Raw genomic sequence first — 15,235 nt, forward strand, 5'->3', positions numbered from 1 at the left:
AGGTTGGGTCTTCTACTGCTATCCCCAGTTCAAAATGTCTTAAGCTTCTGATGCTCACGATGGCAGTAATAATACTATTAAACAGCAGTTAACCTTTATCAAAAGGCTTATATGGGCTGGATGCTACCGCATGCATCTTAACACACTTTATTTTATTTAATACTCCCAACACCTGAGGCTTATGGAGATGAAAGTAACTTGCCTGAAATCTGGGCTCTCAAGAAGAGGCCATGGGGAGAAGATGAAGGAAAGAGGAAGAGAATTAACTACCAATATTCATGCTCGGCTTAAAAGCAGCACTTCCTAAACTTTAAAGGGCACACACATCACCTGGGAGTCTTGTTAAAAGGCACGTTTTAACTCAGTAGGTCTTGGGTGGAGCTGAGGTAGGGCATGTCTAACAGCAGTGGGCTGACGCTGCTGGTCCCAAGACCAGGCTCTGAATGAGGAGGCTTTGGAACACTTGAGTTTTCTCTTATGCCTGAGATGAGATTCATTCCCTCATTCATGCACTAATTCATTCATTCATCCATCCATCCATGTGTAGATGCCATCTAGTAGCAAAGAACTGGAACTTTGCATTTGGAACCAGGTTCTAATCCCAGTTCTGCTCTGTTCAGTAAATGAGCGTTTTCTTTGAGCCTCAATTGCCCATCTATAAATGGGAATGGAACACATTTTAGAGATTCTTCTGTGACCATTAAACGTAATAAATTGTAGCAAAAGTCTGCCTTGGGGGCCCAGGTCATGGTGGACATTCCATAAATGGTGGTGCTTCAGGAGCTTATTTTACTATTCATGTGTTTATTTAACCCTTTCAAATGAGGTTTCTAGATGGTTCCAATAGATTTGTTTACATTAAAACAAATGTATTTATTAAAATTATTTGTCATATATATTTACTTACATATTTCCATAAAGATGTCCCAGTAGCTCCAAAAGCTATAGTGATGGGCCCCAGGGTCCCCACCATGAATGCGAGACGTGTCTTCCAAAAGGTGGAAAGAAATTGAGGAGGAGACAGCCACACATTGATGAGCTGCACACACCACTTGGCAAATGACCACCAGAAAGGAGGAGTGAGAAATGCTTGTGAAGGGGAGAGAGCCAAAGACTGGGTAAAATGACAGCCAATCCCAAGCTGTTAATTATCCAGAGGGAACTAAATATTACGTAGGCAATTATCAACAGGCTTCTGAAAGCCACAATAGGGAAACCTGGTCCCCAGCCTAGTCCCTGCAGAAGGGCTCAGGCCACGGGTTTTATTTAGCATGCAGGGCAGGCTCTTCACCCAAGGAGGGGGCGGTGGCTGGGTCACCTTCGTGTCCAGCCAAGCCAGGACCCAGCGCTGTGCTTTGAAAATCGGCTTTACCCACAAGCGCTGGACCTGGAAGCCGCAGCCCCCTCCCCACCGGCCCTCCCTCCCCGAAGATGTCATCTTTTGAGATGATTTCATGTGGAAGCATCGCTAAGTAAATTCGCTAAATGCCTATTCATCCCTGTCAGATGGGGACGCGGTGAAGCGGTAAATGTGAAAATGGCCCCAGCTCGGGGCCCTGAAAGGCACTTTCTGGGGCTGCCAAATGAAGCCGCAGCCGATGACCCTGGGAGGCCTGAGGCTTTGCGAGAGGGGGTGCGGGAGCCCCGGCCCGGCCCCTCCAATCCTCCCACTGAGGCCGCTGAGAGGCCCCTGTTTATTATTCCTGCTGCCAGGGACCCATTCAGAGGTTAACTTGTCCCTGTATTCATCGGGAGGACAATAATGAACTGTCGCAGAGAGTGGCGAAGGGGTTGGTAAAGAGGCACCTCTAAGCCATGGAGCTGGAACAGGCCTCTGTGATTTGGAAAGAGAGGTTGCTTAATTTCCTTTCCAGGCTGGTTTAGTTTCCACCTCTCCAGGACCTTCAAGAAGCCCTTTGCCCACCGCTCTCCATCACTGGGCGTGAGGCACGCCTGGGCTTCACCCTGCCCGCCTGCGGAGATGCTCCACGTGGGCGCGGACACGTGGGCTTGGCTTTCTGTCTGCGTCCCCAGGCTGCACCCTTGCGCATATCCGCAGGGCTAAGCTGTCTGCGGTTGTGCCCGTGTGGATTTACCTTGTTGCAGACATGCGAGGTTTTTCTGGCATTTGCCAGCCACTAGAACGGCAGGTTTTGAAGTGGTTGATTTCCACACTAGGACCGGCTGTCGGCAGTGCTGGGTTCTGCTGCAGCATCTCCTAACTGCTCTGTCCCCCCTCCGCTGGAATTATGAGTTGGTCAACAAGAGTTGGCCAATCAGAGAGCAGGGGCTTGGCGTGGCGCGACTTCGGGTGATGCAGGGAAAAGAGAGAGGGAGGGATGGCTGGGAGCGGCCCCTATAGGCTGGTGAGAGGCCAGAGCAGAGCACCTTACATTTATTGTGCACCTACTGTATGCCCTCATGTACCCAGTTATCCATCAGCGTGTATATCTACTTTGTGCAGGGCAGCCAGGTGAAGGCTGTCACTCAGAGGTTGAATGACTTACCCTAGGACACACAACAGGGTCGGGAATGGAGCTGAGATCTATCTCCAGCCCCTTCTGCTTCCAGAGTGCAGGCATCGCTTTCTGAGGCACCCACCTGCCCCACCCCCACCCCCCACAAAGTTCTAGCCTCCTTTCTCTTCCCAGAGATGCACCTTCACCTGTTCTCCCAATTTGAAAGGATGGTTAACCCTTTCCTTCTAAGTAAACCCCCCCTACCCCCAGCAGAGAAGCTGATGATAAAGGAGCTGTCACTTCAGCACCATTTACCTGTTTGGGTTTATTCAGCGTAAGAGGCGACTGCGTTTCTGGCAGATGGAGACCCGTGTGACTGCCTTTTAAAATACTGTCACAGCTGTATGCACAAGCTGATTAGCTGTGACTACACTGCTAGTGCTGAGATTGATGGCGATAAATTTGGGATAACAATGCTGGGAACGATGTCACCTGTTTGTATTGCACTTCATATTTCTTAAAGCTCTCTCAATCAGTAGCCCAGGGGCTAGGGAGGATTTAGCATTCATTCATTCATCGATGCATTCGTTTCTCAAAGTGCATTTGAAGGCGTCACTTTAAACTCATCTCACCGTTAGTCATCCACTCATCCAGCAAGCATTGCTGTACCTCCTACTATGATTACTGTACCTCCTACTATGTGCCAGTGATGAGCGAGTTTGATTAGGTTCTGTCCTCATGGAGCTTACATCCTAATGTAAGCAAATTTAGCCCTTTCAGATGGTGATGAGATCATATGTAAATAGAGTGATATGTTAAGTGAAGGGGAGCGGGTGCTGCTTTAGGTTGGGGACCTAAAAACAGCCTTTTTCATGAGGTGACATTTGAAAAGAAATCTGGATGACAAGAGCAGACATAGAAAGATATGGGGCAGAATTTCCCAGGCACAGTTCAGTTCAGTTCAGTTCAGTCGCTCAGTCATGTCTGACTCTTTGCAACCGCATGGACTGCAGCATGCCAGGCCTCCCTGTCCATCACCAGTAAACTCCTGGTGTTTACTCAAACACATGTCCACTGGGTCAGTGATGCCATCCAACCATCTCATCCTCTGTCATCCCCTTCTCCTCCTGCCTTCAATCTTTCCCAGCATCAGAGTCTTTTCCAGTGAGTCAGCTCTTCCAATCAGGTGGCCAAAATATTGGAGTTTCAGCTTCAGCATCAGTCCTTCCAATGAATAATCAGGGTTGATCTCCTTTAGGATGGACTGGTTGGATCTCCTTGCAGTCCAAGGGACTCTCAAGAGTCTTCTCCAACACCACAGTTCAAAAGCATCAATTCTTCAGTGCTCGGCTTTCTTTATAGTCCAACTCTCACATCCATATGTGACTACTGGAAAAACCACAGCCAGGCACAGTGAGAGCAAAGGCCCTGAGGTTACTTTGTATCTGCCACCGAGATATTCACTGATGTCCTATTGTTTGCCAATCCCAGTGCTGGGTCCTGGGGATTCCAAAACAAGTAAGACACTACACTAATTCTCAAGGAGTTCACAGCATATGGGAGTGTGTAGGACACAAACATACAAACAGTCCATTTTAGCATACTTTGGTAAACTTGGTGATGGAGGTACATGAAAGAAGATGCCTCATGCACCTTGCAAGGTATAAATGAAGGAGGGGATGTGGTTGCTGTGACAAAGAAGGGAGCCAGTCACAAGTGTCCATGGTCTCTGGAGGCTCTGACTTTCCTCTTGGTTTGCTTCCACAGGACAAATGACCAGCTGGTGGCATTTCTCTCCCGATACCGAGACATGAATTTCTTGAAGTCGCATGGCCGGGACAATGCAAGGTAGTATATCTTCCCTCTACCCTTGTGCAAAAGAGAAATGAAATCTGAGTCATCATTTGGGGGCTTCCTTCTAGACTGGTTTGATGCAACCAGAAATAAGTTGAGGACGGGAGAGAGGCATGGCACGGCTGGGCCTTGGCCCTTCCTGTGCAGAATCTGAAGTGGTCTCTCCTGCCAGCCAGAAACAGAGAGAACGGCAAATGTGTCTCATCATGTCATATAAGCATTTCCATGAGCCTGTGTTCTCATGGCAGTCCTCTGAGGAAAGTAGGGTAATCATTTTATACTCATTTTATTGGGAGGAAGACCGAGGCCCATAGTTCAAGTTCATGATGTCCCATGAACATACATTCGGTTTGCCAGTCATTCAGCAAATATTCACATGGGGCCAAACGTGTGCCAAGCACCCTTCTAGAGGTGAATGAGACAAAATCCTCACTCTCATGGAATTTACTTTCAAGTAGGAAATTGAAAGTCTCACACCAGAAGGGAGTTGGAGTCAAGGAAACCAACTTCCCGCCCTGTGCCTTCACCATTGCCTCACTCTTGCTGTCTAAGTTGTGGGCAGGGATTTGAGGCAGCAGAATCCTTTGTGCCTCTCTCACTTAAACTGAGGGAAGCAAACAGCATCGCTACAGACCCCCTCGTTGTTGTTGTTGTTCAGTCGCTCAGGCATGTCCTACTCTTTGCGACCCCATCGACTGCAGCACGCCAGGCCTCCCTGTCCATCACCAACTCCCAGAGCTTACTCAAACTCATGTCCATTGAGTCGGTGATGCCATCCAACCATCTCATCCTTTGTCATCCCCTTCTCCTCCTGCCTTCAATCCTTCCAGCATCAGGGTCTTTTCCAATGAGTCAGTTCTTCGCATCAGGTGGCAGAAGTATTGAAGGGTCAGCTTCAGCACCAGTCCTTCCAATGAACATTCAGGGTTGATTTCCCTTTGAGTTGAGTCTAAATCTCTGTGGCCCTCTGCTAGAAGGGCTACAGTCTTGAGCGCCCTCTGTAGGAGAGATCACATGATCTGCTTCACCATCTAGAAAGAAAAAACCATTACAAACCCACTCAGGATCACTCTGCCAGCTTTTTAAAAAGGCTTATTTATTTTTAATTGGTGGATAATTGCACTACAATGTTATGTTTGTTTCTGACATACATCAACATGAATCAACCATAGGGCTCTGCCATCTTAGAACATTTTTCTAGCGTTGAACTCAGAACTTAATCTGACAGTTCACAGGATAATTTTAGCATGTTAACGTGTTCTGTTTGGCCTTGGTTCTGGTTTTGTTCTGTTTAATTCAGGTGCTTCATCTGAAGATTAATAGCCCCATTTAAAAAAATAGCAATGTTTCCAGCTCATCTTAAAAGATCCACTTAAATGTCCACTTACTCTGTGCCTGAATTTTCTCATGAAGGTTGTATTGTCTTAGACAAAGCCTGTGTTCTACAGGACCCTGCAGTTCTTGCTGCCTTCTCCCCTACCTGGTCCCAATGCCCTTCAGTTTGCCCATCTCTGCTGTTGGTGTTCTCCACTGCTGCTGCTGGAGGTGTCTTTCTGGCTGGCTCTGTGATCCACTTTGCCCAGATATCCACAGCAGGGAGAGACAGAGGCAAGCAGTGGGCTCCATTTCCCAAGTTTTCAAGAAGTAATCCCCAAATCCTTGGGTTGCATCACTTTCCTTAATTTTGACTTTGACTTCATCCAACTGTCTGTTGGATCCATCTTGTCCAACTGACAGTCTGCATTCTTTACATTTAATAGCAACCCCTAGACTTGAGGATGCTCTGTAAATTAGCACAGATTAGTATAGCATGTTTTGGCCACTAAGCTGGACAAACCTGGGTGGATAAAGAAGATGTACACTGTAATACACTATAGCCATATAGTGTACTGTGTTCCTGCTAAGTGCCTATCACTCTGCTGGCCCCTTTTCACACAGGATCCAGCTTTATTTTTATAGTCACTCAGATTCCATGGAGGTGGTAAGTTATCAGAACTAGCCCAGATTTTGGTTCCCCACCCTTAGATAGAGAATGAAGACCCTTATTATTTATAATACATGGTTTGTGCAAAGTTACATCATGAGAACAAAAAATCCACTGTAAGTTGATAAACTTGTGTCTAAATTACATCCACCCTAGTATTGTTGTTCTAGCCTACTCAGTATTTATTCTCTGTCTGCTATTTCCAGGCACTGTGCTAAGAACTGGGTATGGCACAGAGGTTAAGATTGTGAATTTTGGGAGTCATATCTCCTGGGTTGAAGCCCTGATCTACCATGTCCTGGCTGTGTTGCATTGGACTGGTGACTTAACCTCTCTGAGCCTCTTCCCTTATCTGTATGATGGACATATTAATGGACTTATACTCATGAGATCATTGGAAGGATTGAATGAGATGCTGTGTATAAAGCATTTGGCACATCATAAATCCCTGTGATGGTGATGGTGGGGTGGTGGTGGTGATGGTGGTGGTGATGATGGTGATGGTGGTGGTGGTGTCATTGATGATAAACATCAGACTGAAATACTGCAGGCGGGAGAAATAAATAGTCGATGTACAGGCCAGGGTTGTGCCTTTGAGTTTTGTGAGTACGTCTTGTCCAGTTGATGTGCCTCCAGAGTTGACAGGTGTTACCCAAATGGCACAGAAGGATACAGAGCAGGGTAAAGACTCAGGCTCAGGAGATATCGCTTGCACCTCCCTCTAAAACCCTAAAACCCAAGGCTCTCTGGACAGAAGAGCTCACAAGTTCCAACACTCATGCATGAGTCCTCAGCCAGGATTCACTCACTTAGATGAATTGAGGGTTTAATAGTAAAATGAGCCATCAGCCGCCACTGTCTCCTCTTTGGCAGCTGAGGGCTCCCTGCTGTGAGAACAAGCCTAACCATGCACATCTTCCCTTGTGTCACCCACAGGGGCACCCTGGGCGAGGTTTGGCTCTGGTTCTGCACTGATTGTATGTTAGGAAAAACTCTTTTTTTTTTTTTTTTTTGGTGGGAAATGACAGAAACTCAGCTTAAACTTGATTAAAGGGTAAAGGAAGTTATTGGATGATTCAACTAAAACACTAGTATCTGACTTTGGGCATTGCTGAATCAAGCAGTTCAAATGATATCGTCAAGCCCAGACTCTGTTAGTTCTTTTGAAAATTATTTCTTATTGGTCTGGAGAGGGTTAAAATAAAGCAAACACAGCACATCAAGTAGTCAGGTAGTTCACTAGCAGAAATATTTTTTTTAATTGAGGTATAACTGACATATTAGTGTCAGGTATGAAGGTGAATGTGTTCGTTGCTCAGTTGTGTCCAACTCTTTCTGATCCCATGGACTGTAGCCCACCAGGCTCCTCTGTCCATGGAATTCTCCAGGCAAGAATACTGAACTGGGTTGCCATTTCCTTCTCCAGGGGAGCTTCCCAACCCAGGGATTAAAACTGGGTCTCCTGCATTGCAGGTAGATTCTTTATTGTCTGAGCCATAGCATTCAATATATGCATATATTATAAAATCACCACCACAATATGTCTAGTTAATATCCATCACCACGTATAGTTAGTTTTTTCTCATGATAAGAAATTTTAAGATCATAGCAACTTTCAAATATGCAATATGGTATTATTAACTGTGGTCACCATGTTATACATTACAGCCCTCGACCGTATTTATTTTATAACTGGAAGTTTGTTCCTTTTGACCACCCTTACCCTTTAACTTAACTTCCATTAGTTCTCTTTCCCTTTGTGTGGGTTTAATTTTCTGGCTTCAGATGGTGACCCTTCTCAACATATTAGCCTCATTTTACTGATGAGGACACTGAGACTCAGAGAAGTGAAGTGACTTGCTTACGCTCACACAGCAAGGGCAGGGCTAGGACTCAGGCCTAGAGGAATGTGTCCCCAGAGCCCAGACTCAGAAGCCTGCATGATGCAGCCCATCTGTGCTTGGGTCCTGCTTTCTTCCAATATGCTGGGTGGCTTCGGAGCAGCCACTCTGCTTCTCTGGGCTTCACTCTGTTGGACAAATGCAGTGGTTGAATGAGATGATCTCCAAATGCCCTCGCATTCTGATGTTCCATGCTTCAGGACCAGCCCTTGCAAAGACAATGTGACAGAGGCAGAGAGTATAAAAGACGGGAAGATGGAGAGAGACAGAAGCAAGCAGTGAGATACAAAATAGGCCACAGGGTGCCTCCGTTTTTAATCCCGCGTGGTTTCTAATAGCAGTTTTGACCTTCTGTCCCTAACTCGTCTTTAGCAGTCAATTTGGACTTCCAGCTCCCGCTGCTAAGAGATGGCATAAAGGCAAACTAGTATTTTAATAGCTGCCCAATTGGTCCTGACTGTTCCTATAATTAAATGAAGGAGAGTGTAGTGTTCACTCTATTTCCTTGTATTCCTCCAAAAATCAAGTGGCTAGACATATTGAAAGACATGCAGCGCAGTTATCATTTTCCCAGATAATCTCTGCAGGGCTAGCAGAAGCAGGTGCCCTGAATAAGCAGGTCTTGGCAAACATCCCCAGAACTCCTGGTTTCTGCTCAGAGAGCATCAGAGAAGTTCCCCCAGATCTTGGTAGACTGATCAAATCTCAGAGTATGGGACCTCTTACAGGGAGATGGAAAGAAAAACTTATTTCCCTTAGCCAGAATAGTTTCTGAGACTTTCTGGCCTTGGTTGGTGTCAGTGCCCAAATAATTTAAGGTCACCAGGATCCCAGGGCTCAGTCTTGGGGCATAGTGTGGAGTATTGGTAACAGCATGGGCCCTGGAGTCCAGACACCTGTGTCAAAATGCCAGCTCAGCTTGTGATAGCCAGGGCACTCTGACAAACGGCTTCGATTCTCCATGCCTTCATGTTCTCCTCTTTATAAGATCCAGACATGGGGGGATTGTCTGGATCACATAAGATCCAGTGATGTAGGGATTGTGGAGGACTGAGTAGCCTCACAGACCACAGGAAGCATCTAGCCAGGTGCTTTTCAGTGTGTTATCCCATTTCAGAGATGAGTACAACTGAGGCTTGCAAAGTTGTTTAACTTGCTCCAGGTTCCACACAGCTGGTATTGGAGCCTGGTTTGGTCTGACTGTTATCACCGCATTTTAGTGACTACATCTGAGAGGACCTGTTACTTTGAGTTCTTAGGGTGTGCAGCTGAAAGAGCAAAATTCTACTGATTTTAAGCAGAATTATTTTTTAAATGAACAAGGGAGGAAAATCAGCCCATCCCCTACTTTCTAGAGTCAGCCTCTCCTAAATTGTGTTCATGATCCACACGTGAGATTATTTGGGGGAGTTCATGAAGGAGTGTCATGGGAGAATTTGTATTGAGTTTATGTGCATCAACAAAAATTTATATAATTAATCCAGTACTTCACAGATATTATGCTTAGAATAAGATTAAGTTAAAAAAAAAAAAAAAAAAAGAACAGTTGAAGCTATCTAAAGTTGGTTTAGAAAAAAAAAATATTGAGGGCAGTCCCATACAGAGTTCGTAAAGCCTATAGCATAGCTGTTAAGAATCCAGGTTCTGGAACCAGACTGCCAGGGTTCACATGCTAAGCACTCATCAGGTGTGTGGCCCTGGGTAAGTTAAATCAATCACTTGTGCTTCAGATTCTTTATCTGCAAAATGGGAAGAATGATAATAAAGCCACCCTCCTAGAACTGCTGCAAGAATTAAAGCAGGGGATATGTGGATAAGCTCTTGGAATAGTTAGGTGTGCATAATAAGTTGATGACGGTGGTGATGATGGAGGTGGCGATGGGGACAGGGCTGAAAAACCTTGAAGATGGTGTGTATCCACATGATTAACATTTTAGAAACACTTTTTACAGTTCTTAGAGAAAGATCTAGTATTTCAAATGTAAAAAGCCTAGACCAGAAGGAAGCTAGGAAGGGTCCCAGCTCTCAGGTCACAAGTGGCATAAACAAGTTTCTTCCTGTTCCCAGGTCTGGGATCCACCTGCTAGACGTGGTGGTGCCCCGCTGGCATCAGAATGGCAGCTAAGCAGATTCGCCAGCTCTTCTCTCTGACATTGAACTAATCTTCGGGCCCAAAGCTCCCTTGATGTATAAACAGGCAACTGTTTAACCAAAAATTGGCAAATCCATCGAGAGCCTGGCCAGGAACCTCCTCCAAGCAAATCTGCTTTCAGGAGGCCCGTTGGTGCCAGCTTGCTTATCAGGAGAACTCTCTCCCCATCTGTCTTGTAGCACCATGATTGATGGGAGGAGATAATTAATATCTCATCTCCAATGGGGAAAGCAGATTGCATTCCCCTCTCTCTTTCCTTAAACCCAACTGGTGAGTTTATCGCTGTTTGCATGTTCACTTTGTTTAATCCAGTTATGGCAGCCATGTCAAAATAAAGCTTAGCATCACACAGGCACCCGCGCAAAGCTGTGTACACAGCTCTGTGGGCCTCCTCATGAGTTTTGAAGTCAACTTTAGAACTTTTCTGTTTTCGAAACAATACATGTTGAAGTTAGACCAAAGACTAGAAGACAAGTTTGTGCACTGTCATCTCTGAGATAAAGAGTATGTTTTTTCATTTCCTTTTTTGCCTTATCTTTGTGTTCCATGCCTAGGGAGGCCTACATTACTTTCATAATTAGAATGTAATGCAGTAGATATTGTTTTTAAATTTGTGTGAAATTTAAAATAGGGAAAATCAATTAGTCCTCAGTGGACCTTTAGACTCTCAGAGGCACAAGCTGATTCAGGCCCTGAGTACTATAAAGAGCATGGGTCACCCAACCTGGGGTTCTTGGTTCCAGGATTTGGGCCCTGAGTCTGCATTTCTGCTTAGAATGGTTTTTCTTTCATTCCTGAATGTGAAACTCAAGTCAACTTTCTTCACCCGGAGTGTATGTAATATAGGGTTTACTGTGTGCAGATACTGTCCTAAATGCCTTATAGATATTAATTCTTTCAATTCTCACAACAATCCCATGATATAAGCACAGTTAGTATCATGCCCATTTTCTACATGGGAACATCGAGGCTAGAGAGATTAAACAACATACAGTTTGGGAATGGGGAAACAGATTTGAACGCAGGTGGTCTGGTTCCGGGGTCTAGACTCCAGGCCACTGTGCTACACTGATTCCCTGAGTATGTTCATCGTGGAGTTTCCTGCCACGTTCAAACCACATGTTCTTATGGAGGACATGCTCCTTCCACCAGTCAGGTCAGACCTGCCTCTCCTGTGGCTGGTCTCCTCTTACGTGAGGTGGTGAAGCTGAGCTTCTCCCTGTAGCCCTCACTCCCACCACTTTAGCTTCTCTTCACTCATTCAGGCTCCTGCACACACTATTTCTGTCTCCTATAAAGCTCTTCCCCACAACTCTTCAGATGACTGATTCCTTCTCATCCTTCTTGTCAGGGTCGCCTCCTCAGCAAAATCTTCCCCAACAATCTTCACTAATTAAGTCCCTGTCTCTTTATTTTCTGACACTGCACTCTGTTTTCCTGTATAACACTTATCACAAATGTCTAATTATATGTTCATGTATTTTGTAGCTCTTTATGACTACTTACTTATTTATTAGAACAGTTTTACAGCCTTGTGGTAAAGAGTGTGGAATCCAGAGCCTGACTGCTAGGTTTGAATCCCTCCCTTACCACTGACCAGGTGTGTAGCCTTGGGAAAATTACTTAACCTCTCTGTATCTTTGTTCTTGTAAAACGAGCTCTCATAGGATTGTGATGAAGACTAAATGAGAGAATATACTTTAAGTGCAAGGAATAGGACTTAGAAAGTAGTAAGTGCTCAATAAATGATAAATATTACTGATTTACCTCTCATTCTAGAAGAGACAGAAGGACAGGGCTCATGTCCATCTCCTTTACAACCATATTCTCAGCACATAGACTTGGAGAGCTGCTGAATGAGCAAATGACTCTTTTGGTCTTCCAACTACTGCAGAGTAGGGACTGACAGATGACTCCAGCCCAGGTCAGGAAAGGGCATAACCCATACTGGCATGTGAGAAATGGCCAGTGGACCCCTTATGGAGCTGCAAATTTAGGAACTTAATGACCTGAATCCTCACTGACTTGTGCCTTGGAAAGATGGGAGGGTTTCATATTTGTGGTTCTCAGACAGAATCAGGGTACATGTGAAGCTTGTCACATCTGCCACCACAACCAAGAGCATCACAGGAGACTCACTGTGGAGGCACTGGGTTTCTGTCCTTGGTGCTGAAATGAAATTGCTTTTCAGAACATAAAGGGTTTCTCCTTAGCCCTGACGTGCCCTACACATGCCTGTCTACAAAGTCCTAGAATACAGAAGAGGAGCGATTGAAGTTTTAATTTTATAGCTTGATGATGGAAAATGTTAAGTATCTTCATTCAGTTGTGTCCAATTCTTTGCGACCCCATGGACTGCAGCATGCCAGGCTTCCTTGTCCATCACCAACTACTGGAGCTTACTCAGGCTCATGCCCGTTGAGTTGGTGATGCCATCCAACCATTTCATCCTCTCCCGTCCCCTTCTCCACCTTCCTTCAAGCTTTTCCAGCATCAGGGTCTTTTCCAATGAGTCGGTTCTTTGCATCAGGTGGCCAAATTATTGGAGCTTCAGCTTCAGCATCAGTCCTTCCAATGAATATTCAGGACTGATTTCCTTTAGGATTGACTGGTTGGAACTTCTTGCAGTCCAAGGGACTCTCAAGAGTCTTCTTCAACACCACAGTTCAGAAGCATCAATTCTTTAGTGCTCAATTTTCTTTATAGTCCAACTCTCACATCCATACATGACTGCTGGAAAAGCCATAGCTTTGACTAGATGGACCAAGCACTTGCTAAATGCTGAGTACTACACTAAGCCCTCTCCATATAAAATATAATCGCATTTAAACTCTGTGAGACAGGTATTATGATGATCACTGTTTCCCATTAGAAGCTGAGGTGTCTTGTATTCAGGTTGCCCAAGGTTAATGGCAGATCCAGGACTTGTACCAAATATTCTGGCTCCAGAGCCCCAAGTTCGGCCCCTGTGTCCCATGGCTGTTTTGTGTGGGCCCTTCACTAGCTGGCTGACTTCAAACACTGTGTTTTCATGCTTTGCTTCATGATTTTGTGTTTAAACTGAAATGCTTAGGTTGTACTTATACTGAAGAGTAATCTGGGTTCAGTGACATATCACTGGACAAGAAAAGAAAAGAAGTATTTTTATAGGCTGTGTGACTTTGGATGACCTTGGCTCATACATCCTCCCTGGGCCTCAGTGTGTTGGGGATTTTTATCTATAGATAGTTATATTAACTAATTGCTGAGATTTCTTCTTGCTCAAACATGCTGTAAAATCTGAGGGGCAGAGTTCTTCCTTTCAGAATTCATTATACGACAAGACAGTTCTGGAATAATTCCACACTTGATGAATATGCCGAGATTGTAGCCAGGGAATTAACTGAATTGAGAGATTTCTTTAGCGTCTGTCTTTCTGGGGCCATTTTCAAAGGCTACAGATTACTTTCTTAGCTAACTTTTTCTCCCCTGGGGGAGATTCAGAACCCCTCGCCACCCTCCATCTGATTAACTCTGATACTCACCTGGTCCTTGTGACGTCCCAGCAGAATCACATTTAGCTATGACTTTGTCCCATATTGTGGCAGTAGAGACAAATCTCAGGAAGACAAACCATTCCTGAGAGCCCAGGAGATAAAATCAAATGCAAACTATCCCATGTTTGCCCTCAAGTAGCCTGAAGACAGAAGTTCCTTGTAAGGTCTGGCAAGAAGCCTCTTCCAACCAGCAATGAGCCATTTTCTCTTGGTTCACTAATTTCTGGGCTCTGTCTTTTTGAGGAAGAACAAGTTCTCAGATCCTTCATTTGAGTCCTTTTGGAGGGACCCCAGTGACTTGGGATGAAGAACGGGAAAGTAGGAAAGCATTGGCATTGGATTCATTCAGACCCGAATTCAAGTCCTAACCTGATCGCTATGTGACTTTGGAGAAATTACTTAACTTTCCTGTGATTCAGTTCCTTCACCTGTCAAATGTGTGTTAGAAAATTTTGATACCTGGTTAACCAACAGCAGCTACATCCTGACTGCCTGACAGATATTGATGTTATTCTTCCCTTTTTTCATTCACTCAACATATTTATTGGGCACACGCTGTATGCTAGGCACTGTGCTAGACACTGTTCTAGGCACTAGGGATACCACAGTGATCAAAAAGAGACAAAAATGGGGAAAGGATAGTGAGGGAGTGTGGGATGGACATGTACACACTGCTTAGTGTTATGTGTCCTATGGGAGGGGAGCTTGGGGGAGAATGGGTACATGCATGTGTGTGGCTGAACCTCTTCACTGTTCACCTGAAACTTCACAACATGGTTAATAAGCTATACCCCCAAAGAAAATAAAAAGTTCAGAAAAAAAAAAGACAAATATTTCTGCCCTCTTGGGCCTTATGTCCAGTAGTAGAAAAGGCAATAAATGAAATAGATACCTTGTGCATTGTATTAGAAAGTGAAGTGTTATGGAGAAAAATAAAACACCAAAGGAGGATTGGGGAGGGGTGTCATGTCTATGAAAAAAGGAACTTATGATTGGGTCGGCCCATTGTTTGGGTTGAGTCTTACCAAACACTTTGCAAGGAATTTTGTAAATATCATGCATCACACTTTTGCAGCTGCTTTGGGAGCTTGTCAGAACAGGTGTCATGGGCTCATCCTACAGGTGAGGCAACTGGCATTCAGAGAGGGTAAATCAGCCCCACACCTCAGTGAGTGCAGAGACAGCATTGGTACCAGACCCTCTTCGTGTCTGTTCTTCTAGGATATCTCCTGTTGACCCTAGGTTTCCCAGGTAACTAGGTCATAAACAAAACTAAAGAGGGGACAGCATCACTGGCCATCTTCTGTGTAATGGGCCTGTTGCTGCACAGCTTCCCTCCATCCCTCAGG

General features: G+C 45.0%; 1 protein-coding gene across 1 annotated transcript in view; it reads left to right on the forward strand.

The window, feature by feature from the left end:
* Positions 1 to 15,235, forward strand: part of XYLT1 (xylosyltransferase 1) — a 350,486-nt gene that overhangs the window by 293,061 nt on the left and 42,190 nt on the right. Inside the window, exon 6 of the mRNA XM_019987119.2 lies at positions 4,227 to 4,307. Within this exon, the coding sequence (XP_019842678.2) occupies positions 4,227 to 4,307 (81 nt within the window). The remainder of the gene's footprint in view (positions 1 to 4,226; positions 4,308 to 15,235) is intronic.

Source organism: Bos indicus, chromosome 25 (genome assembly GCF_029378745.1).
Source record: "Bos indicus isolate NIAB-ARS_2022 breed Sahiwal x Tharparkar chromosome 25, NIAB-ARS_B.indTharparkar_mat_pri_1.0, whole genome shotgun sequence".
Classification (NCBI taxonomy): domain Eukaryota; kingdom Metazoa; phylum Chordata; class Mammalia; order Artiodactyla; family Bovidae; genus Bos; species Bos indicus.